This window comes from Polyodon spathula, chromosome 9, assembly GCF_017654505.1.
Source record: "Polyodon spathula isolate WHYD16114869_AA chromosome 9, ASM1765450v1, whole genome shotgun sequence".
Classification (NCBI taxonomy): domain Eukaryota; kingdom Metazoa; phylum Chordata; class Actinopteri; order Acipenseriformes; family Polyodontidae; genus Polyodon; species Polyodon spathula.
In genome coordinates, this window is record NC_054542.1 from 3,371,450 (window position 1) to 3,398,736 (window position 27,287).

Consider the following 27,287-nt stretch of genomic DNA (forward strand, 5'->3'; position numbering starts at 1 on the left):
ATATATATATATATATATATATATATATATATATATATATATATATAATTATGTTAGTAATTGCACGTTCCTTTGAAATCCCATACACCCTACATAGCAACACGACTCACTCGCAGAATGACCATATTTTCTGAGGTAAGAGAAAGGGGTGGTGGAGACTATGTCACTGATTGGAAGAGGGAGATACTAAAGCGGTAAGGCTGACAGTTTAGTATTCTCGGTTGTAGTAGCCTCACAGCAGCAGACTGTTTTTAGATATTCTATGGATTCGCATCAGAGAAGAGAAGCAGCATTCGAACAATGAATTGTATTCTGGCTTTATCTGAAATAAGTGACAGAGAAAGGAGAGACACTGAAAACACGTGATTGTTATTAGACGACAGAGGAGAGAGATAGAGATAGAAAAAAAGGTTTAGGGTTCAAATGCTCGGTAACGGGAGCGCGGTGTAACAGTCCCTGCTGTCTCTCTCTGTCCAGCCCAAATGAACGTTTACCCTGGCAACTCCTTATATAAGTGTAACCCAGAGGATTCTTTTGGCATTTACCCTTCACTGAATTCATCGACTTTAATTTGAAATCTAATGAATCCTTTTGGCTGCCCAGAATGTCTTCGAGGAAGATCTCATCGGAATCGTTCAGTTCATTGGGATCAGATTTTCCGGAGAGCCCAGACGATGTCGAATGTCCCTTCTCGAGGGTGTTTTGGAACGGAAGGAGCCCCTCTGAGTCACTTTCATGCCAATTTGAAGATGTCGAGATAAGAAAGGCACCGCGGACGAGACGAGTTAACTTGGATTCGTTGGGGAATAGCATAAGAAAACTCACCTCGCCAACGGTAAAGCAAATACAACTTAAACTTGAATAAATAAGCCATTTTCCATTAGATAGGTGCGATATATTTATTGTATCTAGCCTATAGTTTACTCAGTTTATTCGAATTGATTAACCCACAACTCAATGCAAAGACAATCCCCAAAGGCTGGTTGTTGTGTGTTTTTAAGTTTGTAAAGTAGTTTACATTGAGATGCTCCTTAGTATTTTTGCAAGCAGGTTGCATGCTCCCATGGAAGACCTCTATCAAATGTCCTTTGTTGCTTGAGCAATTCTTTCTGTTTGTTCTTTAGCTGGTTGTACGATTTTGTCTCGTTCGGGGACTACACGACCTCACCACCTATTATTATAATTAAAAAACGTGGGCATGGAATCGCAGGCAGTAAAAAATGTAATTATGCAAGCCACCGTGCATGAATGGTCTTAATGAAGCGTGTGTCTGTGTGTTGGTGTGTTATCTGTTTACCGTGTATTTTGTCAAAGTACTATATCTGCATATTTTTTTTATCTTTAATTTAAATAACTCTAATAAAAGCAAAAAACATTTGATGTTTTATACACGCACACACACACACACACACACACACACTAAATTGACATGTTATCTGCAAATCTTGTTTTATGTAATCGTTATAATTTCACTGCGCTGTGGTTATATTGTTTCTTCTCAAAACTGTTGCATATATATATATATATATATATATATATATATATATATATATATATATATATATATATATATATATATATATATATTTATGATTTATGTAAAAGATGAGAGACAACAGCCAGTCAGTTCTGACAGTTCTTATTAGAACTTCTGCAGGAAAGTATGCACTATATGAACACCACAATAATATTAACCTGAGTGAACTCCCCTGCCATTAGGTACTGGGTCTGTGCATGTAGTTTTGTGGTGCAGCCTGCACTATAAGCTTCAAAGAAGATTGACATAAATGTGGAACACTGCAACTGTAAGGGTTTTATTTATTTTTTTAATACCTTTTTGTATTAGACCATGCAAAACACTAAATATAGCAGAAAAATACAACAGAGACACAATTTAACATTCAACACACCTGGAAATTATTGCACATCATAAACTACAATCAGTCTGAACCCTAACTGTGTGCTGGTATATTTTTAAGTTTTCCCTAGGCCTCCTTGACCCCCAGTCCTCCAGATGTCCTGGACCCTGGTTGATATAAACTCATTTGAAATTGTTTTAAGGATTCTGTTATTAGTTTTTTGTTTGCTAGTTTCACAGGTTGTCTATCGAAAAATGCCCTAAGTGCTTTAAAAGACACAGCATTTACATCATAACCAGTCATACCTGAAGCACTTCTTTTGCGGGTAACACTTTCCGCTTTGAGTGAAAAGGGAATTGATAATAAGCACCTGCTGTCCCAGCAAGTCTGATTTTTTTGACACGTGCCTGGGAATAGGAAGCCAGTTCGTATCCAGTTACGTTTGATGCCGTGATTCAGAAACACATTGAAGGGAGCCCAGAAAATGTCTCAGGAGGCTTTAACAGGAAAGGCTGACCACTTCAGTCGAGAGGAGATACACACGTGTGTTATTAGCACTATTGAATGGCTGTAGAAATGTCAAATTCGTGAATTATGAAATATGAGCCAGCTACACCTTTTTCCGTTTTACTTAACTGGGTTACTAAATACAATAGAAATACCAGAGTACAGCTATTTTACTGTAAGACAGGACCACTTTGTAAGAGTCTTGGGTGCTGTTCTAATTCCTCTAATATCTATTAGACTTACTGATACTGTTATTACAGTAAAGTATACTGTCAAGTGTACTGCTGTGCAAGTTAACTTGTCATTTTGTTCTGTGGCTGTATTGTTATATAATGTTAAATATGACTCATGCTTTTATTGACAAAATATATTTTAAACCAATTGTGGCTCAAGATAAGAATTTAATTGTTGCATGTTCATTAGTGATGAGTGACACTTTTTGCTGTAAAATTCTGAAGGTTAAATCTTAGTAATTTATATGCAATCACAGAGAACCATTAAGATGATTATAAGTCTTAAAGTTTAATCTGTTCATTGTTAATTAGACAATGAAAAGAATGTTTGAAAATTCATAAGATCTTCTGAGATGTTTTTAACCCCCCCAGTTTAATGTGCGTTACGGTGTTTTTATTATTATTTTTTTATGATAATAATAATAATACCATTTATTTTTATTCAGCTTCACAAGAAATGTGAAAAAAGTGTGCACTTTAAAAGTCTGCTTTTATAAACAAAATAACATTTAATATTAATGATTATATTTATACAAACAGGCTTGAAAAAACATTGGTTAAAAAAACAAAACAAACAAAAAAAAAAAACTTAACCCAGAGCAACGGAGATCCTCTGGAGGTTTGTAGAGCTGACCCTTCAGTAACCTCCAAAAATGTTTTTATAAAACACTAAGAGGAATCAGATGAGAATCATATCTATTTAAACAGTACATCATTTGTGAGTGCATATTAATGGTAAAATAATCCATCTGTATTTCCAGTAGATTCGATCTTAAGAATGCTAAAAAAGGTTAGTGTAATTAAATGCAAATTAATTGGCTTCTAAAGTGCATTTTTGACTTGATTTCAATTAATTTTATCAAAGCATGCAGTACCACAATTCTTTAGAGAGAAATGTGCTATTTATGTTCTGGGATTAAAAGCCTTTGAAGAAGTGACACAGTCTAAAAATAATTTAGATGAGACTTCAAGTCCTGACTAATTCATACATCTCCCTGTTGCCCAGGCCACCACTTTAAAAGAGAACCTGTCATCTGTTGGTCTTATATGGTTAAATAATAAAAAACATTCAGGCTCTTATGATGGAGTAAATTACAACGTGCCACCCATAGCTAATGCTGAGGTTGTGTGTTGGTTTAGTGGCTCACTCTCCTGAAGTTTCGGCTCATTTCGCTATTCAACTCATATTCTAATCCACACCTGAAGGCTTGGTTCACTGTTCAACTCACATTCTAATCCACACCTGAAGGCTTGGTTCACTGTTCAACTCACATTCTAATCCACACCTGAAGGCTTGGTTCACTGTTCAACTCACATTCTAATCCACACCTGAAGGCTTGGTTCACTGTTCAACTCACATTCTAATCCACACCTGAAGGCTTGGTTCACTGTTCAACTCACATTCTAATCCACACCTGAAGGCTTGGTTCACTGTTCAACTCACATTCTAATCCACACCTGAAGGCTTGGTTCACTGTTCAACTCACATTCTAATCCACACCTGAAGGCTTGGTTCACTGTTCAACTCACATTCTAATCCACACCTGAAGGCTTGGTTCACTGTTCAACTCACATTCTAATCCACACCTGAAGGGCGAAAAGACTAGTCCCTGAACAAACCGCACCACTTAATTCAAAACTCTGAACACAACATAGGTCTCTAGCACTTCTTGCTCACCCCCCTCTAAAAAGGTAATTCAGTTTCTCTTTGAACATGGTTTATTTGATAAACAGCCTTAGGTCCCTAAATTATTAACGCCTATTTATTAATTGTCTGTATCTAATGTCAGCAGTATACATTACAGCTGCAGTGTTCATACAGTCTTAAATGCTGGAATGTAAATAACTAGTAGTTACTACTGTAGATGAAAAAAGAACACAGAGTTTATGTAAATCAACCTGGAATATCTGGGTGCTATGAAGGCACTGAATGCTAATGAATAGATCAGAATCTTTTGCTTTGTGCAGGTAATGGAGATTTAGTGGAATAAATTATGTAATTAAACTGGGCCAGTAATACTAGTAATACGTCATTATTATTATTATTATTATTATTATTATTATTATTATTATTATTATTATTATTATTATTATTATTGTTATTAGTATTAGTAGTAGTAGTATTATAATAGTCTACAGAAGTTTTTAATTGAGCTTTTGTTATCTTAAATGTAGGCACAAACCATACAACAAGCCCTCCAAAGAACTTTGCAGCACTACAAGAATGAAGTTATCCGGTAAGATAAACCTTTTCATTTTAATATCGTTGTGTTTCATAGTATGTTTTCAAGGTGCTGCTAAAATACTCATCAAATGTAATTAATTCAAAGCCACAGTGGGTTAAGAAAATGGATATTGAAAGGAGGGAAACAATTATTTAATAATGGTTATTATTACCAGCCTGAAGTGAAGTGATTATTGGAAGGGGATGCAACATACCCTCCATCAGTACAAATCAGCTGCAGTTGTTCAGGTTAGCTGTGTATTTTTATAGCTATCAACTCAAATATTCCTGATAGAAGTCCCTATACATAATGGTCTCTGCTTTATCATTTACTCATCTTTTGTTGATATTATTATTATTATTATTATTATTATTATTATTATTATTATTATTTATCTCATGGGAAGCTGTGAGTCCGAATTTTTATAGTTCGTGAAAGTCTGCTTTGATCCCAGAAATTTGGCTGGATACAGTATTATCGCTGAAATATATTTTCAAATTATTCTTAATATGTTTTAAATACATTTTAAACATTAATAGAAATATGTGATATGTGTAAAATATGTTCCATTTATAGCAGGGCCAAACAAATTTAAGCTTCTTATAGCCGAATACAATGGTATGATATTTTTTTGCACATGGACAAATAGACAATGATATGTGGTTAAAAACAACCTCATTTATGGAAAATAAAACCCATAAAAGCAAATATTGTCTATCTAATATTGTGTTTTTTTTTTTTTAAACATATTCACTCTTTCTTGATAAAACGATTTTACACAAGAGAACTATGTTGGGAATCTTGTGTATTTTTCTCCAGTTCATTTAAGAGTGCCTATATAGACCTAACATTGGACCCTTATTCACAAACCTTAAGTGTTTATTTAAAGAATGGTTTTGTTTTAATAAAAATGAACTTCTTTAAATAAATTAAAAAAAAACAAAAACAAAAAAACAAAAACAACAGAACATACTCCCAACAGGGCAGACTTGAACCTATTCCAATACAAGAGATAAAGGACACCATGCAACACACCCCATTAAACAGTTAAAACATTACAATGTGTTTAAATGCAGTATATTGCATATTCTACTACAGCATGAGATTCTGTAAAACTGTTTTTCTATGTATGTTTTGTTTGATGAAATACAATAAATGTAATAAATGAATAGCAGCCACTTTTAAGGAGAGGACAATACCCTCATTTGTGTTACATGCTCCTAACAGCTTAAAGGTCATAATACATTGACAGCTGGAAGAAGGAACTGGGGTTGAAACAAGCTTGTTGGCGCCAAGCCCTAAACTCTCGTCATAACTCTGTGTATGATTTTCCAGCATATGCTATGCACACGATAGAGATTAATGTCTGTTTCTACTGAAAAGCAGATTTGTTTCCTTTCCTCTATAGGGACTTGATATTTACAATATGTCTTGAATCAAGCCGTTAAGTGTCCAGACTAAAATTGACATCTTTTATGTTACCTCGCTGAGAACTCACATTTCAAACTAAATGTAAAGTGAGGTCTTAAACCCTGACATACTTTTGTAAGAGTGTAGGATCATCCGAATATCCTAAATAAATACACTTCTCCGTTAAGATTCTTTTGCTTACCTTTATGTGTGAATATCTTTTCTACTGTGCCATTCATTTTAAAAACAATTACAGCAATGCTGTGACCACACTTAAAAACTTTTACAGATTTGTAGGTGAATAATATGCATAAAAAATATCTTCTTTGGCTATAATAATGATCCCACATTGTCTTGTAACCAGACTTGAACCTGTCTGCTTATGATATTTAGGAACCTGTCTGCTTATGATATTTAGGAACCTGTCTGGTTATGATATGAAGGAACCTGTCTGGTTATATGATGTGGAGGAACCTGTCTGGTTATGATATGGAGGAACCTGTCTGGTTATATGATGTGGAGGAACCTGTCTGGTTATGATATGATGTCTGGTTATGGAAGGAACCTGTCTGGTTATGATATGGAGGAACCTGTCTGGTTATGATATAAAGGAACCTGTCTGGTTATGATATTTAGGAACCTGTCTGGTTATGATATAGAGGAACCTGTCTGGTTATGATATGGAGGAACCTGTCTGGTTATGATATGGAGGAACCTGTCTGGTTATGATATGGAGGAACCTGTCTGGTTATGATATGGAGGAACCTGTCTGGTTATGATATGGAGGAACCTGTCTGGTTATGATGTGGAGGAACCTGTCTGGTTATGATATGGAGGAACCTGTCTGGTTATGATGTGGAGGAACCTGTCTGGTTATGGAGGAACCTGTCTGGTTATGATATGGAGGAACCTGTCTGGTTATGATATAGAGGAACCTGTCTGGTTATGATATGGAGGAACCTGTCTGGTTATGATATGGAGGAACCTGTCTGGTTATGATATAGAGGAACCTGTCTGGTTATGATGTGGAGGAACCTGTCTGGTTATGATATAGAGGAACCTGTCTGGTTATGATATGGAGGAACCTGTCTGGTTATGATGTGGAGGAACCTGTCTGGTTATGATATGGAGGAACCTGTCTGGTTATGATATGGAGGAACCTGTCTGGTTATGATATAGAGGAACCTGTCTGGTTATGATGTGGAGGAACCTGTCTGGTTATGATATGGAGGAACCTGTCTGGTTATGATATGGAGGAACCTGTCTGGTTATGATATGGAGGAACCTGTCTGGTTATGATGTGGAGGAACCTGTGGAGGAACCTGTCTGGTTATGATGTGGAGGAACCTGTCTGGTTATGATATGGAGGAACCTGTCTGGTTATATGATGTGGAGGAACCTGTCTGGTTATGATGTGGAGGAACCTGTCTGGTTATGATATGGAGGAACCTGTCTGGTTATGATGTGGAGGAATCTGTCTGGTTATGATATGGAGGAACCTGTCTGGTTATGATATGGAGGAACCTGTCTGGTTATGATATGGAGGAACCTGTCTGGTTATATGATGTGGAGGAACCTGTCTTGTTACATGTATGCCACACTTTTGTAGGTGATCTGCAGTACTTTTCCATAAAACTGAAAGCTCATATTGTGGATAAAACTGTGTCAGGTGAGTTGATGCAGTACCTTTCTTGTGTTGGTTACTGCTTTTCTTATTTCTTCTCTGCTGCGGGGCTGCTGAGTGTCTTTTTTATCATCTGGCTGCTGATTGGGTTGCAGTAGGTGGGTTCATAATTGTGTACCGCACAGAGGTGTCAGATACATGCGCAGCCTATTTGATATACTGTAGTTTTCATTTTTATGTGGGTCCTTCTAAAAAAACAAAACAAAACAAAAACCCCATCATTGCACCTTTCTAGGGACACTCGTTGATTTTCTTTTCCAGAAGTGATGAGGATGAAAAGGATCAGCACAGTGCTCCCAATCGATGTCCTTACTTGGACCGCTCTGCCAAGGACAAGGTGGAAGATATCTCAGGAATTCTACAATGCACAGCCACTTTACTTGGTATTATGTTTTATTTGTCGTTTTTATTCGCACGCACCTTGTCCTCATGTAGCTAATGATAGCATGTTGAACATCAACCATGAAAAACATTTCATTAAGCAGGAGTTGATTCGTTTTGATTGAAAATGACTTCTTGATTGTAGTCTTTGCTGTGTCACCTGTTGCATGCACAAGCAGAATAGATGAGCATTGCTGAATGGATGCAAGATATCTGCAGTGTTCCTCACATTCTTTATAAAAGGCAGGCTGTAGGTAAACAGTGCTTTCAAATATATATATATATTATATATATTATCTATATTTAGAGTTACGAAATCTATATATATATTATATATATATATATATATCTATACACAAATTGGCTCAAATGTAAGGGTTTTTTTTTTTTACATGGCAAAAAGTTTGACAAAACTGCACGGACCCTGCACAAACAACTTTCTACTATAACTAAAGGCTGTACCAAGCAATTCTTTATTAACAACTGAGATCTGATGGAAGTAGCCCTTGCAAGCTTCCTGGACCAAATAGAAATAATAATAATAATAATAATAATAATAATAATAATAATAATAATAATAATAATAATAATAATAATAATCATCATCATCATCAATACAGAACAAGGGGTTTAGAGACCTGTTCATTCAGTACAAAATGGATTAGCATCTACTGAGGAATATGTTGCACTCTTATAGGCTACGGGTATACTGGTCACCAATAGCAAACAGTGTAACAACATTCTACTTTTGTGTTGGGGTTTTTGTTTTGTTTCCCTTGCTTTTAAATTTTATTTTTTTTGGTGGCCAAATAAGACAGGCTGCACTGGCGGTTCTTCGACAGAAACCAGTTTAAGAAAACGGCATGATATCACCCTAAATTATATCACCCTAAATTAGACACTGATAGAAATACTTAAATATACCCTACCGTTTTAAAATATCAAATAGATCAATTTTGAAGAAGAATTTCTCTTCTTAAAATAAAGCTACATGCAAGCCCACTCATTTTGATTTGTGCATGAAAACCAAACCTTTGTGACATGATTTGAAAGGAATGAGGAAGGCTGCTAGATCACGTATTTGGATTCTCCAGACAAACTCAAAGACAAGTTATGATGGATTTAGAGAAACATGGTAATAACCCAAAATTGGAGCGACAGAACCGATAATGATTACAAACACCATCAAAAATTGAGGGGGAAAAAAACTATTAAAATGACATTCTAAAGTACTTACTCTTTAAAGATCGTTACAAGTGCAGAAAGATACCTCTGGTTAATAGATACCTCAGGTTAATAGAGTATTTACCTGCTGGCTTGCAGAACTGTTGCTCTATAAAACATTTCAACCAACCATCATTGTGGCAGCTCCACTATCCACTATCATCCACTATGCCCCCTGCTGCAAAGCAAGGAGTAAAAGCTTTGTGAATGACATTATTAAGATATCTAAACCTTAAGGAATATGCACTAATTATTTGTCATGAAAGTAAAACAGTCTCTAAATGACCATTTTGTTTAAATTACCATAAATGACCCTGTGAGTAATTTGCCTTGAAATATGCTTCCTAGCATTAGCCTTACGTCCTTCATTTTGCAGATTTGCATGTTCTTTGCTGAAAATATAAATACAGCTGGCAGTGAACAAAACTGAAACGCTATGCAGTGATAAAGAATGCAGTTTAATCTACTTCCAAGGTTATGTCACAAAACCAGTACCAGTACATTCACTTCAGCTCTTAAATAAAAAGCTTTTGTCATGTGCAAAGTGTATGTAATTTCAGGGCTGTCTATTGTTGATACTATTTACTAGTGCATTCCAGTCTGTTTTTGATTCCAAGTTATATTCTGAAAGACATATACTACCAAATTTAGAATTTTAGAAATGTTCTTTAATTTTCCAAAAAAAGGACGGTAGTTCAAATTAAACTCATTGCCCAAATATCCCAACCAAACTGAATTCTGAATACTGGGACCCCTTTTGTGCATGTCTGGTAAAAGGTCTTGTTTTGTTTGCAGGAGTGAAGTTTGAAGAGCTCCGGGAGAGGTTTGGCGAGGAGTTCTTCAGCCATTGCTTTGAGGAGAACGAGCGTGTCCTGCGAGCCATGGGCAGCACCCTGCAAGACTTCTTCAATGGCTTTGATGCCCTGCTGGAGCACATCCGAACTTCCTGTGGTAAGAGGGTCTCTGCGGAGTCGCCTTCCTTTCTATGCAAAGACTTGCCAGGCGATGGCACTTTCCTGCTCCACTATTTCCACCCCTACCCTACAGTGGGCTTCGCCATGCCTGGAGTGATCAAAGCCGCTGCGAGGAGGATATACAACATGGAGGTCCTGGTGGAGCAGGTGGAGAATTCTGCTGAGAAGCTGGGCCTGGATGGATCAAACCCAGGCAATTCCAACTGCCTCACCTTCCTCATCAAAGTGTGCCAGCCCCCGTGCCCCGCGAAAGCACTTCCGTTGAGACTGTCTTGCTCCCCGCCAGATCTTCGGATCAGCATCAGCACTTTCTGCAAGGCCTTCCCCTTCCACTTGATGTTCGACCCACACTTGGCCATCCTCCAGCTCGGGGAAGGGCTCAGAAAGCACATAAAGTGCGAGGCTCACAGGACCTTGAACTTCCGAGATTGCTTTGAAATTGTTTCTCCAAAAATCGTGTGCACTTTCCAGGGGATTCTCTTGAGACTGTCCATGCCCTTTGTGATAAGAACACGCCCTGACACATCTGGATTAGCATACCAAGAAAAGGTAAGAAGCTTTTTTTACTTTTTAAAATAATATAGCATAACTAAAACCCTAAAAAAGGCTACACAATTGTGCATATGAATATATATTTATTTATGTCTCTCTTCATTCCTCACCATTTACCTTTAAACCAATTACACACTGTAAGAGTCTGCAAGACTGAACAGTGAAGACAAACACAGTTAATGTTGCTGACATCAAAGCAGCTTTAATGAGAAAATAAAAGTCATGAAACATTTAGAGAATGTGGAAATCTATGGTACCATCAGGTGCCCTGAGTGCTTTCCTCAACCCTGTTCAATTGTGCATCTATGTGTAGAATTAATGGTGGCTTGTGTGAATAAAAAACCACCAAGCAGCGCTCTAGATAAGGTTTTGGTGTCATTGAGTAATTTACTCTCCAGTGCAGACATTAGACACTAAAATGTATTTTGGGTAAGTACAATGCAACATTACTTTTGAAGTCATGAGTACTTTCAATCAATATTGCGCACACTTTAATGCTAACTTATGGGGTATGCATTAACTGCAACCTTTACTTTGAACTGTTGTATATAGACTTGGTTTTACAATAAAAACACACACAACAATGAATCTTATTTGCTTTATTGACCACAACACAGACACAGATTCATTTTTTTTTAATTCCAAGGCTGTAGATGGATCATATGTAATAAAAGGGCTGCATGCACATTCTATATATTTATAAGAAACAATAACATTGCATTCCTTATTGATCGCCTTGCTATAGCTATATGAAGCATCCCAACTCTTAAGAAACACAGAACGTTGTATTTATTATATAGATTTACGTCCAAAAATTTGCTTGACAGAAAGGTCAATTGGTAGAACAGGTTCAGGGGGACTAAGACAGCGCAGAGAAATCCAGAATCTAGAAATCAAGAATCCAGTCACATATTCATCAGTCGCACTGGCTGTCCGGGCCTTCTGTAGCTACCGCATGCAGTATATTTACAATTCACCATTGAGACGTCGGGAAAGAACAAGGCTTGATAGCAGTTTAATTACTTAGAGAGTAAAAACAAATCCTTAAGCAGTGTGTGTGAAGACAAGAACTCACAGACGGTCTGTAAGCATATGATTCTTCTTCTTCTTCTTCTTCTTCTTCTTCTTCTTCTTCTTCTTCTTATTTTTTTTTACTGTGTTGCCAATTCAGGACGAGCAACAAGGAGCGATTGTGCATTAACAAGTTAAGAAAAAAAATTATAAACTGTGCCTTGCCAGTGTTGTTTGCCACAGAATGACTAGGACCTCTTTCAGTTATGTTTAAAATATATATCCATAATTAAAGACTCTCACCTTCACCAATAAGCATCTTAAGCCATTTTGGAGAAGTCCATTTTTTTTTTTAAATGATTGCAAATTAAAACTGGAGGATGTCATTAAAAAGGAAGTGAAGCAGAACATGTTTCTATACTTTTCTCAGGGCAAAAGCGGCTCTTTTCTGGAATTAGGATTGCTGCTGTTAAGGCTGTTCAGTGCATTATTGCTATGTTTGGCTTGGGTAAGAAAGTTACCTTCCATTCCCAGATGTCTCTACACCTCACTTTGTTGAGGTTTGCTGTTTTAGCTGGATGGGGTTGCACCTGAATATATATTTCGAACAAATCTTACTCAATAAATGCTGAGTGTACTATAGCTTATTTTAGGTCTGTCTGAGGCAGTACATGCTTAGTTCAGGGCTGTCTATCATGCTACATTTCCATTAGACACATGATTTCAACAGTAGGAACTCCATTCTGGAACTTAATTCTGTACAAATGCCACCAATAATATCGAGAAATAGGAATAGGAAGCAGCAAGACATTTATTGAAATACATTATTTAGAGTTTACTACTGTACCTATTTTCTCAGTCATGAGTAAGCCTCTCCCTTCTTGATTGTTCAGTTAATGCTTTATTCACACAATTTATAGACATTTCATGAACTTTCACAATTAAAAATAATAACTATTAACACATAGGATAATAAACAAATAGAAATATGCAGATTCAGAGGGTATAAAGTATTTCTTGAAGCCCATACTCTGATTTCAATATTAGCACTTTTAACAACTTTAGAATCTAAGATAATGGATGTAACCATAATAATAATAATAATAATAATAATAATAATAATAATAATAAATAATAATAATAATAATAATAGGATAAATACAATACTAACACCTGGCTTAAACAGCTATCTTTAAATTATTATTTGTGACGGATAGTTTCTCAGTGGTGCAGCTCGACATTATTGTTGTGTAATTATTGAAAGGCATGGAAAGAGGGACGTGTAATGACTCTTAGTTATCGATGTTACTGGGTTGCCACAATAAAGTGCTTAATTTGAGCCTGTGGGGCCTCTGCCATTCATCATGGAGCGATTACGTGGTGAAACAGCCGCTGACATGTGATTTTAATAGCTATTTATCTGTCTGCTGCCAAACAAATCCAATTAATTATTCTTTAACGTCTGTCAATGTGCATAATGTCTCCAGGAATCAATATTTATTTTGTCTGCATTCATTTTCCAACTTACTTTCAACGTTTACGCAGCAGCCATTATGGGGAGGAAAGTACCATTTATTGATACCCTATAACCATTATTTAAAACGTGCACACATCTTCATGACTCAGCTTCATTGCACTGTGTACTGTGACGTCACTGTGCCTTTTAGCTTTCATCTAACTTCCTGTGTGCCCTTCTGATAAAATGTAACAGTATTTGATTAGGTGTGACTTGTGAGAGAAAAAAAAAAAAGGGAATACTATTATATGCATTGTTTTTATAACTGCAAACAGTGTATTCAGCTGTGGGAAAGCAGTGCATAATTGACGGCTCTTTCGCCACCTTTCTCCTGCTGTATTAACAAACACAGCCGCAGCCCATTGTTGAATAATACATTCTCACGGGATGATTACCAAGTAACGTCAGTATGGCAAGACCATTAAAAATCAGCCGAGGCATGAGATAAGGCATGTGTCTATTTTCCCTTGTGTAATGGTTTATATAGTAATCCGCTATAAACAAGAGGGAAAAGAAAGACTCTCATCGTGACTCAGAGTTTAGATTTTTGAGGTTTCTTTTTTACTGTTTGGAACAATTTTTAATTACTGAGAAAAAAATATTTTGAAAAATAATAGTTAATAAATTAAACACCAGAAGCTTTAAAACTGTATTTAAGTATTATACACATATTACAAAAGGAATATATTTACTGTTAACAAAAGACATCCTGGCCAATAGCAAAGTCTCAAGTAAAATCAGGATTAAAGTTAATCTTAAAAAATTATTTTGGGGGGGTGAGGTACAAGTTAGACCTTATCTAGTAATGACATAAGATCATTATATTTGGGGTCCAGTTAGCATCATTAGTGACATGTAATAATTTAGAATAAATAGACAATATGAAAAACAACATTAGCAAATAACTTACATACGTACACACACTAGAGAACTGTTTATCAGAGTCTGTTTGTCTGTAAAGCTGGATGGACGTCTGATGTGGTCACTGGCATGTTTTAATTGCTTCCTTTTTTCTTTCGGAAACCATCTTGCCCAGTGTTTTATAACACACATATATGTTTAATACAGACTGATACAAAAATATAATCTCCTGAAGAATTAAATACCTCAAAAAGGCTACTAATAACTATTATAACCTTTTTGCTAGAAAACATCTGTACACGTTTGTGCCGGTGATTTTAAAACACTGGCTTTCATTGTTAATGTCGATTAACTTCTAACAGGATTTCACATTTTACTGTAATTTACACAGATTGACACTTATAAAAACATTAGATACTTTGTTCTCAGTATTAGGTCAATGAACCTGAATCTTTATAGAAAATGTATTCCTCGGATTCTAGTTGAACCTAATCCACACAAAGTGGGACATTTAATTTGCAAATTAATGTATTATAGTAATCCGTCGCGTATCTGACTGTGGTGGGACCAGAGTAAGGGTGGATATGTAAAAAGGCGGATAAATGAATCCTGTTTTAAATCCCATTATACACAGCTGTAACAATTAGTATATTCACATTTATTATTGTTTTGAGATTCAGCTTTTATTAGGGAGCAAGCTTGTGACACAGTAGCTGTCTGGCATGTGGGTGCGTGCATTAGCTACTGAGTGAGGCAGGAGATCGAGACGGAGGGTTAAGTTGATATTCCCCGTAGGTGAACAGGATTTATTTACATATCAACACACTGAACAGCTCACGTGACACTGCCAGCAATGGCAGCGCACGGAGCACATACAACACAGTGTAGGGAAACTTTGGTTGGGTCTCTGAACTAATCTTCTCTGTTCAATAATAAAATAACGTTGCTGAAGAGATTGATAATGGTGGATAAACGGTTAGAGTGGATATGTGAGGGGTGGATCCTCGACGCATTGCTGTATTTAGTACAGGCATTGAACTGAATATACTGTATTAGAGCATGTTGAAGTCCCCAGTTAAGTTAATTAATCTTTGTGCATAGTAAATAATAGCAAAGTTTTAATAAAGCACGGTGAAAGCATGGTAAAGCATATCTAAAAAACAAAACAAAACCAAAAAAACTATTGTTTTCTTTAATGTTACGACCTGCATAATGTTCCATTAAGGACTAATAGGGCTTCATCCTTAACTTGGCTAAAGCAAATCAGAAAGGACAAGGTAACTGTAAAGCTGTGGAATATTGTACTGCAGAATTTGTATGTGGTTTATGAATTTCTTTTTAAAAGGAATATTCAAACACCGCCTGGGTGCTTAAAATACTGTGGTTGGCAATACATGTTACAGTTGACTTTTTGTTGTGGTAGCCAATACATGAATCTGCTGGCATTTTCAACCGCAAAGGGCAAAAACCAAGCCTGACAGAACAGATCCCAGACTGTGTTAAGCAAGAAAAGCGGCCCTAATCTCTGCATATCATCTTGTAAAAAGCCTCAGGATATTATGAGCAAGAGCATTCAGGGCAGATTGATTGTAAAGGTGAAATAATATTACAACTCATATGGCTTTTGCTGTAAATATAGAGAGGAGTACATCTTTGAACCTACATTTGTGTACCTTGTTTTAAAATACACACCATTATATATGAATTAAAAAATATGTATTTTCTCAGTACCTTATAACTGGTGCAACACAGCTAAGTGAGAGAATCAGGCAGTATGAACTGTGTCAGAGCAGGAATAATCACCAGAGTGTATTCATAAGGCATGATATTACCCAGGTTTGAAATGATATAGTTAGGAATATTTGCTCTTCCAATAGTGCCATTTTCAGGGTGACAGAGCAGTAGGAAATGTTATTATGAAGAATGATCACTGTATATTCTTACAGGGCAAGTGGGGTTATTTGATTGATGCTTTGTTTTACAGTATTCTGCCCACATTGAATTCTGTCACTGGAATATAAAATATATTCCCAGCTTCCAGAGTTTCATGGCTCAAGATACGTGGGAATGACACTTTATAACACAGCGGCTCTTCAGCAATATCTGGCTCATTGACAACCACAATCTGACTGTTTGGAGTAAGGTTTTTAATGGGTTTGGAAAGACTGCAAGGACCATCTTAGGTAACTTGCAGCATATTGATGTTGTGGAAACTATCGTCTTAGTGTAGCAGTCAGTTTTCGAGTAAACTTTTTTAAAGAAGTACCTAGCAATCGCGGGATGGATATTTTAGTCAAAAATATTGCATAGCCCTCCCTGCTTTATAGAGTCTGCAGGGGAAAAATGAACAACTTTAGTTGAATATTTTTTTTCTTTGTGTTGTGCTGATGAATCAGTCTTAACTTATACGCTATCATAAACTTAAAAAACTGAAGACATGACAGAGTTCAGTGGTTGCAAATCTACAAGTGTACATCACACAAGCATCAAGTATGCAGATCACAGTTCACAACAGTACATTCCCTCTTCATAAACAACAGATTTGTTATTTTCGCTAGCAGACTGTAGGGACTGATAAGCCAAAGAATAGTTTACACTCCTTAATCTTTTACTTATCGCTGGCCTAAACAGGTTCCCTATAAACAACCCCATATATTATCTCCTTGGACAACTAAAGGGTATCATTTTCTTAAACAAATGTGCTTAGCAACCACAACCCCAGGGCAAAAGCTCTAGCTGCTCAGTAGTTTTTTGGTTTTTTTCTAGATAAGCCACCACCATTATCAAGCACAGTACCTCATGCTTATTAAAAATAACTTTTTTTTTTTTTTTTTTTTTTTTTTTTTTAATGAATTTTCATAAGCTGGCAGGAAAACAGGGCAGGTTTTAAGTCGGTTATCTTCCCCATTCCAGACAGACAGCATAGTGCAAATATAATAGACCCAGGGACAATTCCCATCTTAATGAATTGCCATACTTTGATATGGAAATCCACTGCAGCTCTTTTTGTGTCTCCTGCTGTGCTTTGACTTTAATTGTTTTATTAACCCTAATACAGCTATGATAGATTAAGTATGAAACTGATATATGGTATCTATGAACTTAGATGTCAACACACAGTACTGTATGTAAATTGAATAGTGCCTCTGCCAATTTGCTGCTGATATTGTAATGTGTCGAATATTATATATATATATATATATATATATATATATATATATATATATATATATATATATATATATATATATATTTTATTTAGGATATTGGAAAATACAAAGATAAGATAATGAAAAGATAATGATGAACAATGTATACTCCCTTTCCTTCTTTAAACTGTCGTACAGAATCTAATATGAGCTGGCATACGTTACTGAGGTGTTTTTAGGGTTCTACAAACCAGAAGTTATGGTATGTGAGAAATTAGTAGCCCAGTAGCACTGTTAATTTATGCTGCTGAAGTAAAACCAATTAAGAGCATTGTATTTTGTGTATTCAGTTAATAATATTGACAGTTTGGGTCAAAGGTTTTGGTGGATGAAGTTTAAAGATTAAGTATAAATCATTACCAGCAGAGCAGCAGATGTTTCAATTTCGTGTGTGTGTGTGTGTGTGTGTGTGTGTGTGTGTGTGGATGAGAGCTTATACAGTATGTGCTGCATCAACAGATAGAAAACATGACCCCTTATTCAGCATCATATGCAATTATTCATGGTATAAAAGAAGTAGGTAAATAATTACAGGGTGTTCGTTTGAATACATTTTTTTTCCATATTTTTTTGCTCCATATTTGTAAATGCTATGTTAGGTTGTATGTAATTGCATATGTGTTAATATTATTATTATTCCACACATTGTGTTTGGAGTTATTGACATTCTGATACATGCTGTATGCTTTATTAACTGCAGTGTTGTTGCTACCTTCAAGGACTTAAATGCTGTTCATCTCTGCTTAGTTATAAATAGCAGAACTCTGTCTTCCCTGCATTTTTCAAAAAGCACTCTTACACTCACACACACACACACACACACACACACACACACACACACACACACACACACACACACACACACACACACACACACACACACACACATACACACACTCACATACACACACACACACACACACACACACACATACACATACATACACATACACACAGATACACTCAAACATACACATACCACCTTTCTTCTCAAAGTAATGTAGGTTTTATATATTGTCTAATACCATGGGGGGGGGGGGGGGGGGGGGGGGGGGGGGGGGGTAAATAACCCAGAAATGTGTGCTTTTACAATTTACTCATGGGTGGAATAATATTTTCTGACAACAAGTAGTGCAAAACAGGAGTAGTCAAATTCATCTTCTTCAGACTGTGGCAAGCAAGGTTTCCCAGCAAAGATCTCTTGTAATCACAAGACAGTGGTTACAGTATATAGCAATACCTTCTAAAGGTCACATCGTTAAGGTAGAACATCTTTATTGTATTGAAAGAGAAATATACTATTTGATTTATAAATGAAAATAATTCAAGCACATCTTAATCTAAACAAACACATGCTGAACATGCTGAGAGTTGTAGTATGTATTTAGTCACGGGAATTGCACAATCACTTCACGTGCAGATAAAGGTGTATTAGTATGTGAGCACGGGAGTGCACAGATTAGTTCCTGTGCTGGGATTCAAGTGAATAATTAATTAGTAATTGAATCCTGGCGAAACTGTATAGATGCATGGATCACTCACTCGGGGTTGGTGTGTTCAAGGGAGAAGGAACGGGAGGGAGTCGGGAGAGTAAAAATGGCATAATCAAAACCAATGCTAGTCGTGCGGGAGGACTCGCATGATGCTTGTTTGGAGTTTGTCCACCGTTTATTTGTCTGTCTATTTGTTTTGTTCAGTGTTTTGTGTTTTGTTAATTCTTTTTATTTATTAAAATGCGCAAGCAAGCGCACCCACATTTCATTTCACTCGCAGTGCTGTTTGTGTCTCTTCTGGGTTTGACGTCACCGATCAGGCCAGCTTGCCACAGCTCCCCAAACCCAGTTCCCCACAACCAGACTCAAGGTTTTTTTTTATTGCTGAAACAGAATGTTTTTTTTTCTGCTTAAATAATGATCTAAGTAAAAACAACAATTATACATAATAGACCATGAAACAGAAAGAAATAAAATATTAGAAAAAGAAAAGCGAGTATGAGGCTCAGGGGATCCTTATACTGTTGCACAGGATGTGAATTTTCTAGTATTGAGGCACACAAAATGGACTTCACTAAATGAAAAAATAAAGTGTAGAAAACTATACTGAAGTTATTAATGGAATTTTTGTGGAAACTGTGTATTCATCAAGGTCGTAATGTCTGTACTAGTCCTTCTGACAATGCATTGTAATTTATGCTTTTTTTTTTTTGTTTGGGGTGGGGGGTTGATATCCATATTGCAGGAAAAGGGATTTTGTGTGGGAGTGAACTTGTTGTTGATTTGATTTCCCAGGATGTAAGAGGGTATAAGTACCTGTGAGTGGTAATAAAGAGGTTTGTGATTCAGATAGGGAAGATGAACACTACAGCAGACCTTTACATCACAGAATATAAGGACCCACCCTTTATAGTGCTGTCATGACACCTTACAGAGTGAATGCTATAGTTGTGGCTGGAGGCCTATATTCACCAACATTACATTGAACCCACATTTCTCTAGGTGTTAATGTAGCTGTTTCACAAACGGTAGGACCCTGAACTAGGGTTGCCATCGCTGAAATACAAAATGTGTCTCCGAATGGAAAGGGGGTTGTTAAAAGTTTAAAAACTCTCTTCAGAAATCCTATATTCATCCAATAGGAAACATTGATACTGTTACTACTGTAGTATTGCATCTTTTGCAGTATGTGGTATGTAATTCAATATGTCAACGTCGCATATATGAAACAAAAATTGTTAATTGTATAGGGTGATGTGCAAAACGTTTGGCCATAGCTGTAGCTTTTAAGAACCACATAGTCAGTATAAACTTTTGAGTAAACTGCATGGTGTAGCTTTCAGGCAACAAAATCAAATTGCAATGTCAAAAACACACCTACACGTGTCCTTGGTAATTTATAAGCATGACAATATTTTTTAAATGATTAAACTATCAACAAATTGTATAGAAAAGAGAACAAATTCTCAATGCATTGTAATGCCATGCCTTGTAAGTCCAGCTTCATGAAGGGATGTCCCACCTCCTCAAATAGCATCGTATTGAGCCCTGGTCCTCACTGGACTGTAAAATATGTTGTTACTGCCTTAATAAGAAAATGAAAATCCATTATTCAACAAGACTGGGTAAATCTGACAAACTTATTGTTTTATTATTATTTTGACAAACTTTGTAGTCTTTGAACCTTTTATTTTGACCATCTGTAGCAACGTGGTTAGCAGTGTACAGATGCAGGTGATCCATAACCAGACAGACAATTATAATCCAGGTACAGGGTTGTTTAATGGTTTTTAAATCCAATGGCCTGATGGTAAACAGCAGTAAAAATAAACAATGTCAATGAGAAGCAGTACAGGGAGGGAGGGCTAGGTCGGCCAGGGTGTCCTCGGCCCCGCCGCGACCCATGTGGTCTGGTCGGACGCCCGTGTGCTTGCCTGTAAGCTGCCCAGAGCTGCGTTGTCCTCCGATGCTGTAGCTTTGGCTAGCTGCGTGGTGAGTCTGCAGTGTGTAAAGCTGCGGGTGGCTGACGGCACATGCTTTGGAGAACAGCTTATGTTTGTCTTTGCCCCTCCCGAGTCAGCACAGGGGTGGTAGTGGTGAGCTGAGTCTATAAATAATTGGACACGACTTCATTGGGGAGAAAATTATAAAGGAACAGATCAGATCATTATGTCCCCTTAAATACCACCAACCATGACCCCTTGGTTAACAAGCACATCCCTCTCCTCCAATCCGCGGATGCCACACCGTTTCTTGTCTGGGTCATTGATTTAGTGTACCGTAGCTGTCCCCTTTCTAGATGGCCGACTTCCACCTAACCTTGGGAATGAATTGCCAGGCCTACCAGTCCAGGGTATTATGTTCCCTTTATGCAGCTGCCTCTCAGGTCAGGAAGGAGAGCTAACACCAAGAATCATTCGATCTCTATCACACCCTCGTGACGTGTTTTGTTTGTGCCTGCTTTTGTGTTTGTTTGTTTAATAAATGTGCACAACAGTGCTTTAACTGCAGCTCTGTCTTTGGGTCTCTTTCCTGCTGGTAACAGCTTGGGCCGTGGTGCTATCCTGTCACAATCATATTTTGTTGCCTTAAGGCAACAGCATGAGGTAGAGGGTTAAGTACCTTTGAGATTAATAGGGTTATTTTAGTCTGAAGGGTTTACCAGCAATAACGTCTGACTGTAGAGATACTCATTTCAATAGTGTGCAAAGCAAAAAGGTAGCTAAAAACAATTCTGTTTTCTCTGAAATCAATAAGTAATGTGTGTCTGCTTTCATCTTGAAAGCCCAGGAAGTGTGCAATGCTGGGAGCGATGACCCTCTATGATATAAACCTGCATTTTTATCATGATGGATAGATCATATATTGATTAATACTGGGTTGACACACTGATCATTTAGCAACTTTTCAGGATGGTGTATTTAAAACTTCCTTGTATTTTTCAGGTGATGGAAATAAAAGGGCAGATGATCCACGTCCTCGAGTCCAACACTGTCCTATTCCTGGGGTCTCCTTGTGTGGACAAGCTGGAGGAGTTGATGGGCCGAGGTCTGCACCTCTCGGACATTCCTATCCATGATGCTACGCGGGACGTCATCCTTGTGGGCGAGCAGACGAAGGCCCAGGACGGCTTGAAGAAGCGTATGGACAAACTGAAGGCCACTCTAGAAAAGACCCACCAGGCCCTAGAAGAGGAGAAGAAGAGGACTGTGGACCTGCTCTACTCAATCTTCCCCGGGAATGTGGCCCAGCAGCTCTGGCAGGGCAAGACTGTGCAGGCACGCAAGTTTGACGATGTCACCATGCTCTTCTCGGACATTGTTGGCTTTACCGCTGTGTGTGCCAAGTGTACCCCCATGCAAGTGATCAGCATGTTGAATGAGCTCTACACTCTCTTTGATTATCAGTGTGGAATACTGGATGTATACAAGGTATGTTCCTTTTTTTTCCATCCTGTATTTTATAGGACACTAGTCATTTTTTTACCAGTACTCCAATATTCATGTTTTCTTAGTTTTTAAGTATACTTTAGCCATCTGGCTTATTTAAAAAAAACTAAACAAACATCTACCCGATCGGTGCACTGAGAAACTCAGTATTCTATATTATTGCCACATGTCTAGTGCCTACTTACTGTAGAACTCAGTACTGTAGTGTTTTTTCATTCTTCAGGTTAATGCAGAAAACCACTGTACCTTGAAGACTAAGAAGACTTCAGAGGCCTGGGTCAGAGTTACTGAATAAATTACAGGCTCCATGCAGTTCTAACAGTTTTAAATGTTTCTTCATTCAATGCTTTTCCTCTCCCTTGAGAGCAAAATACCTTTATCTGAAAAGAAAAGTCAGCAGAGATTGCATGCGCTGTCCTTTGTCAGGTCATGCAACAGGAGGCCAATTAATGTTATTTCTTTATGCGTATTACATATATTCTAGTATATCAAAAATGAACCCAATCAGGTCTATATTTACTAACTTGGTCCCCCCAAGTGGTCTACATTTCCTTCCCAATATTTATTGGAGGGCAGTGCATGTTTTCAGTTTACAAGCTCTCTTTAAACCCACCCAGGAAGCATTGAATTAAGTACCTATAAATTGATTCCCCATTCTCAACTAACCTGTATTGCTTGGTTCCATATGGCCTGAGGTAAACAACCATGTCTTCTAGTTTGATAGGGCAAGTAAAATCAATTGGGGAGGGGGAGGGGGGGGGAGGGGTTAAAAAGATGTTAACAGGTTAACTGGTTTTCTCTGAGCCAGCGGGAGACTGATTATTTAATTTTGGATTGTTGCAGATAGAAACGATAGGAGATGCATACTGTGTGGCATCAGGACTGCACAAGAAGAGTGACTGTCATGCCAAACCAATCGCACTCATGGCCCTAAAGATGATGGAACTTTCTGAAGAAGTGTTGACTCCAGATGAGAAACCCATACAGGTGAGCATTGGTGGGACTGAACACACTGATAAACAATGACATACAATGACATATCATGATAAAATGTGCATTCTGTATGTAGCAATACAATACCAGAGGTTGTTAATGGTATGACTCTTAAAGTGATCGTTTGTGAGAGAACCACACTTCTTATCTTGTTACCTTGTATCTCAGACCCTGGCTGCTTAAAAACTTGAATGAGTCATGTGTACGGTGTCCATTTTAGGACATCCTCAGGTAGCACTCCTTCCTGTGTCAGGCATCAGTCCTCCTTGAGTCAGTTGTCTAAGTCAAGGTTTCCAAACCTTGTCCCTGGGAAGTGTCTGCTGGTTTTCATTACAACTGAGCTGTCAATTACTTAACTAGACCCTTAATTGAACTGATCATTTATTTGACCTTTTTAATTGTTTTCAGCTTTTAAACAGTTGCGTAACAGTTTAAGTTACTTATAAAATGTTATAGCTGACTTGAATGAAAACCAGCAGAGACTGTGGGTCCCCAGGACCAGGATTGGGAAATTGTGGTCTAAATCACCCAATCAGACAATGCAGCTAAAGAACGGTAAAAATGCATCGACTAATCAGCAGCTACACTGTATTGCTAGCAATTAGTTTGCATTTTCATTATTTCTATTAATTATACAATCCTCTTTTCTTTGAAAACTTCTTACTCACCCACCACAATTAATTCCATCTGCTTGTCGAACGATTGATTGACATTTGTGTCATCTAATGGAAGCATTGAAAGTTTTTTGCTCTTGTTTGATTGGGTTAGACTACTTGGCTCAACCCCTCACTCTCTACTTAAAATAAATAAATAAATAAATAAATAAAACCTTGAGGAGGATTGATTGCCTAATACCTGATGCCTGATGACTGACTCAAAGAGGACTGAGGGCTGATGCCTGATGATTGACTCAAAGAGGACTGAGGGCTGATGACTGATGCCTGATGACTGACTCAAAGAGGACTGAGGGCTGATGCCTGATGATTGATTCAAAGAGGACTGATGCCTGATGCCTGATCCCTGATGACTGACTTGTGGACTTCTGACTTTCATGTGTCACATTAATAGGTTCTAGCAAAAGGCAGTTACAAATGCAATGGAAGCCAATGGAAGTCTTGGTTTTTCCTTTCCTCTTAATTAATCAGAATTAATTGTTCTTCAATGAACTTTAATTAAGCTTCAGGTTGTGCATCCCTGCATTTTTTTTAGGTTTAAATTGGTTTGGTGAAAATGACGCAGTTTTATATTCGCCTGTGAATATACGCAGATGTTAACTGCTTAACATCTTCCGTCTTTTGCTGCTGGTACCCTTACAAATCTTTCCCAAGTAAAAGCACAGTGTGGTAACTATGGCAGGCCATAGAAAACTGTTGTAATTAAAATTAAAATTCTGAAGGTAATAAATAATGTCCGACTAAATTAAATGTCTGAGTTGTTATTTTTTTCTGGTTTAGGAAGTTAATTGGGTGTATTCCTTTCTGAAAAAAAATCTGCTGTTTACCATTTGGAGTAAAACACTTTTGGAATCAAACCTGCAGGCTCTTCAGGAAAAGTGTGCCAAATTGATAGAGCATTTGTGTCAGTGCCATGTACTGTATGCTAAAAAATTATGGAAATTAGTTTTATTCCATAAAAAAAATCAACAGTGTGTGAGTTGAAAATGTATATATGTTTAACAGGAATATAAGTAGGTCTCAAACACAAACATAGTGGTTGTTTTCTGACACATAATGTCCAAAGTGAAAATGACTGTTAAATTGCAATGTAGGGTTTTAGAGTTCAGTGTACTAGGCAAAATAATTCGAAGTGAACCTCAGTCTAGACGCCTGGGAACCGACTGCAACACTGCATTTCTGGAACTCCAGTAATTGAGTAAACTATGTGTGTTTTTACCTCTAGCAGTTGCATTATAAACTGATGGATAAAATAACTGTTATGCAGACTATAGGATGAAAAATGAAGTAAGAAATGTATTTTGCGTCATGTATTAACACACGTTTAACAGTGTGTAACTCGTTTGGCATTCAAGAATACTTTTGACTGCATTTTTAGTGTAGCATCCTTAATTAATGTAGGATACAAGAAGCAGCAGAGGATTACTCATTGCTTTAATCTCTGGTATTAGTTCAAACAGTAATTCCGATTTCTCAGCGGTGAGTGTTACTCATCATGCTTTCACTGTTTGAGAAATACTAATGGTAAAACGTTCTAATTGACACATGAAAAGAACGCTAGCCAATCAGCAGCCTTGTAGAAGGTAACTGTCTGAGAAACGTACATCTTACAAGTAACAAACTCCCCAGGTACACTTTTGAGTCCTCAAATTAACCTTGCACTTATGACCGTATTAAAAATGATTAATTTGCAGAAGTTATGTAGTTCTGTAGTTATGTGTTGTTAAATATTATACAAGACCTCATAGACTAATTAAAATATAAGAGCGAAAGCAGCTATTCATTATAAATTAACACCAATTAAAACTGAACAAGCTGTAACATGAAAATATGAGGTACAATTATAGTTCCAGAAGAAATTTGTGTGTAAAATAGCGATTAATATAATAAGGTGTTTATTTGTAATTCACTGAGACCTAGATGTCAGGCAGTAATCAAGACCGAAGTTCCCATTAAATGCTGAAGCAATCAGGGTGGTGATTTTAATAGGATACAATAATGTGTTTAATGTTATTTGTACAATGCATTCCTCAGTATGGCAAATACTCACAGATGTTCAGCTCAAGTAGGAGCCATGGTAGTTACTTTGTCCGAGTTAGGATGGAGGAAAAATACTGTGAATACCTGTACTGGACCAAACTTTATGGGAAATCTCCGGTATTGCTACAGCTGTATCTCTGTTTGCAGATGGAATTGAGAAACAGCTTCCTTGAGCTGTCCTCAAAACTCAGATGATACACCTCACCTTGGCTGCCCTACCCTGCACATTCTAAAAGTTAATACTATCTTCTCTTTGGTCTGGTGACCTGCACTATACAGTTCACCAGTTAATGTATAATCAATGTTGAAATATTGACCCATATAAAGGCCAGCAAGGCCAGTACCATGGACAGCGACAACTTGGTACGCGCCCCTTTTTTTAACTACCAGTAGTTCCTTTAGTTGTCACAAAATGCACCGTAAACCAGTTTGAATGACCACATCCCTGTTTACAGCAAATAGTTCTTCAGGTGCTGAAGATTTATATACACAATTAATTTAAATTAGTAAATAAAGGTGATTGAAGCTCAGGAAATCTCTCTCTCTCTCTCTCTCTCTCTCTCTCTCTCTCTCTCTCTCTCTCTCTCTCTCTCTCTCTCTCTCTCTCTCTCTGTGTCCCTCATTCTAATGTACACTGGCTTCCTCTTGCTGCAATAACTTGCATGGTCTAATAAATTTGTACACATACCAACTCCACTGGATGGTTTTGCTATTTTTTATTGGTTTGGGTCCAAATATGAAAAATAATGCCTTTCTTGTCCCTTAATAAGAACTACTGGGAAGGTTTTTTTTTTCTTTTTTGGGACAACAATATCAAGACACTAATCAAATCTAGGGTGTAGGATGTAGATGTGCAAACAATTTTGATATTTGTTAAAGGTAAGTTGTTTCAATTTTCATTTTTATTATTTGGTCTTCTTGCTCTATTTAGCCTTAAACGAAGAAGAATGAAGGGAAACTTGACTGAAGTCTTTCAAATTTTAGAAGGAGTT

General features: G+C 37.1%; 1 protein-coding gene across 3 annotated transcripts in view; it reads left to right on the top strand.

Moving 5' to 3' along the window:
* The first annotated feature begins 194 nt into the window (after positions 1-194).
* The window catches only part of gucy1a2 (guanylate cyclase 1, soluble, alpha 2), a 39,530-nt gene continuing 12,437 nt past the window's right edge, over positions 195-27,287 (top strand). The window contains exons 1-6 of one of the 3 annotated variants that reach the window (XM_041258793.1): positions 195-835; positions 4,775-4,836; positions 8,183-8,301; positions 10,319-11,046; positions 22,085-22,570; positions 23,432-23,575. In XM_041258793.1, coding sequence (XP_041114727.1) covers positions 605-835; positions 4,775-4,836; positions 8,183-8,301; positions 10,319-11,046; positions 22,085-22,570; positions 23,432-23,575 — 1,770 coding nt within the window. In that variant the 5' untranslated portion in view covers positions 195-604. Of the gene's footprint in view, positions 836-4,774; positions 4,837-8,179; positions 8,302-10,318; positions 11,047-22,084; positions 22,571-23,431; positions 23,576-27,287 lie in introns of all 3 variants that reach the window. The other 2 variants (XM_041258792.1, XM_041258794.1) reach the window with 2 other exon arrangements.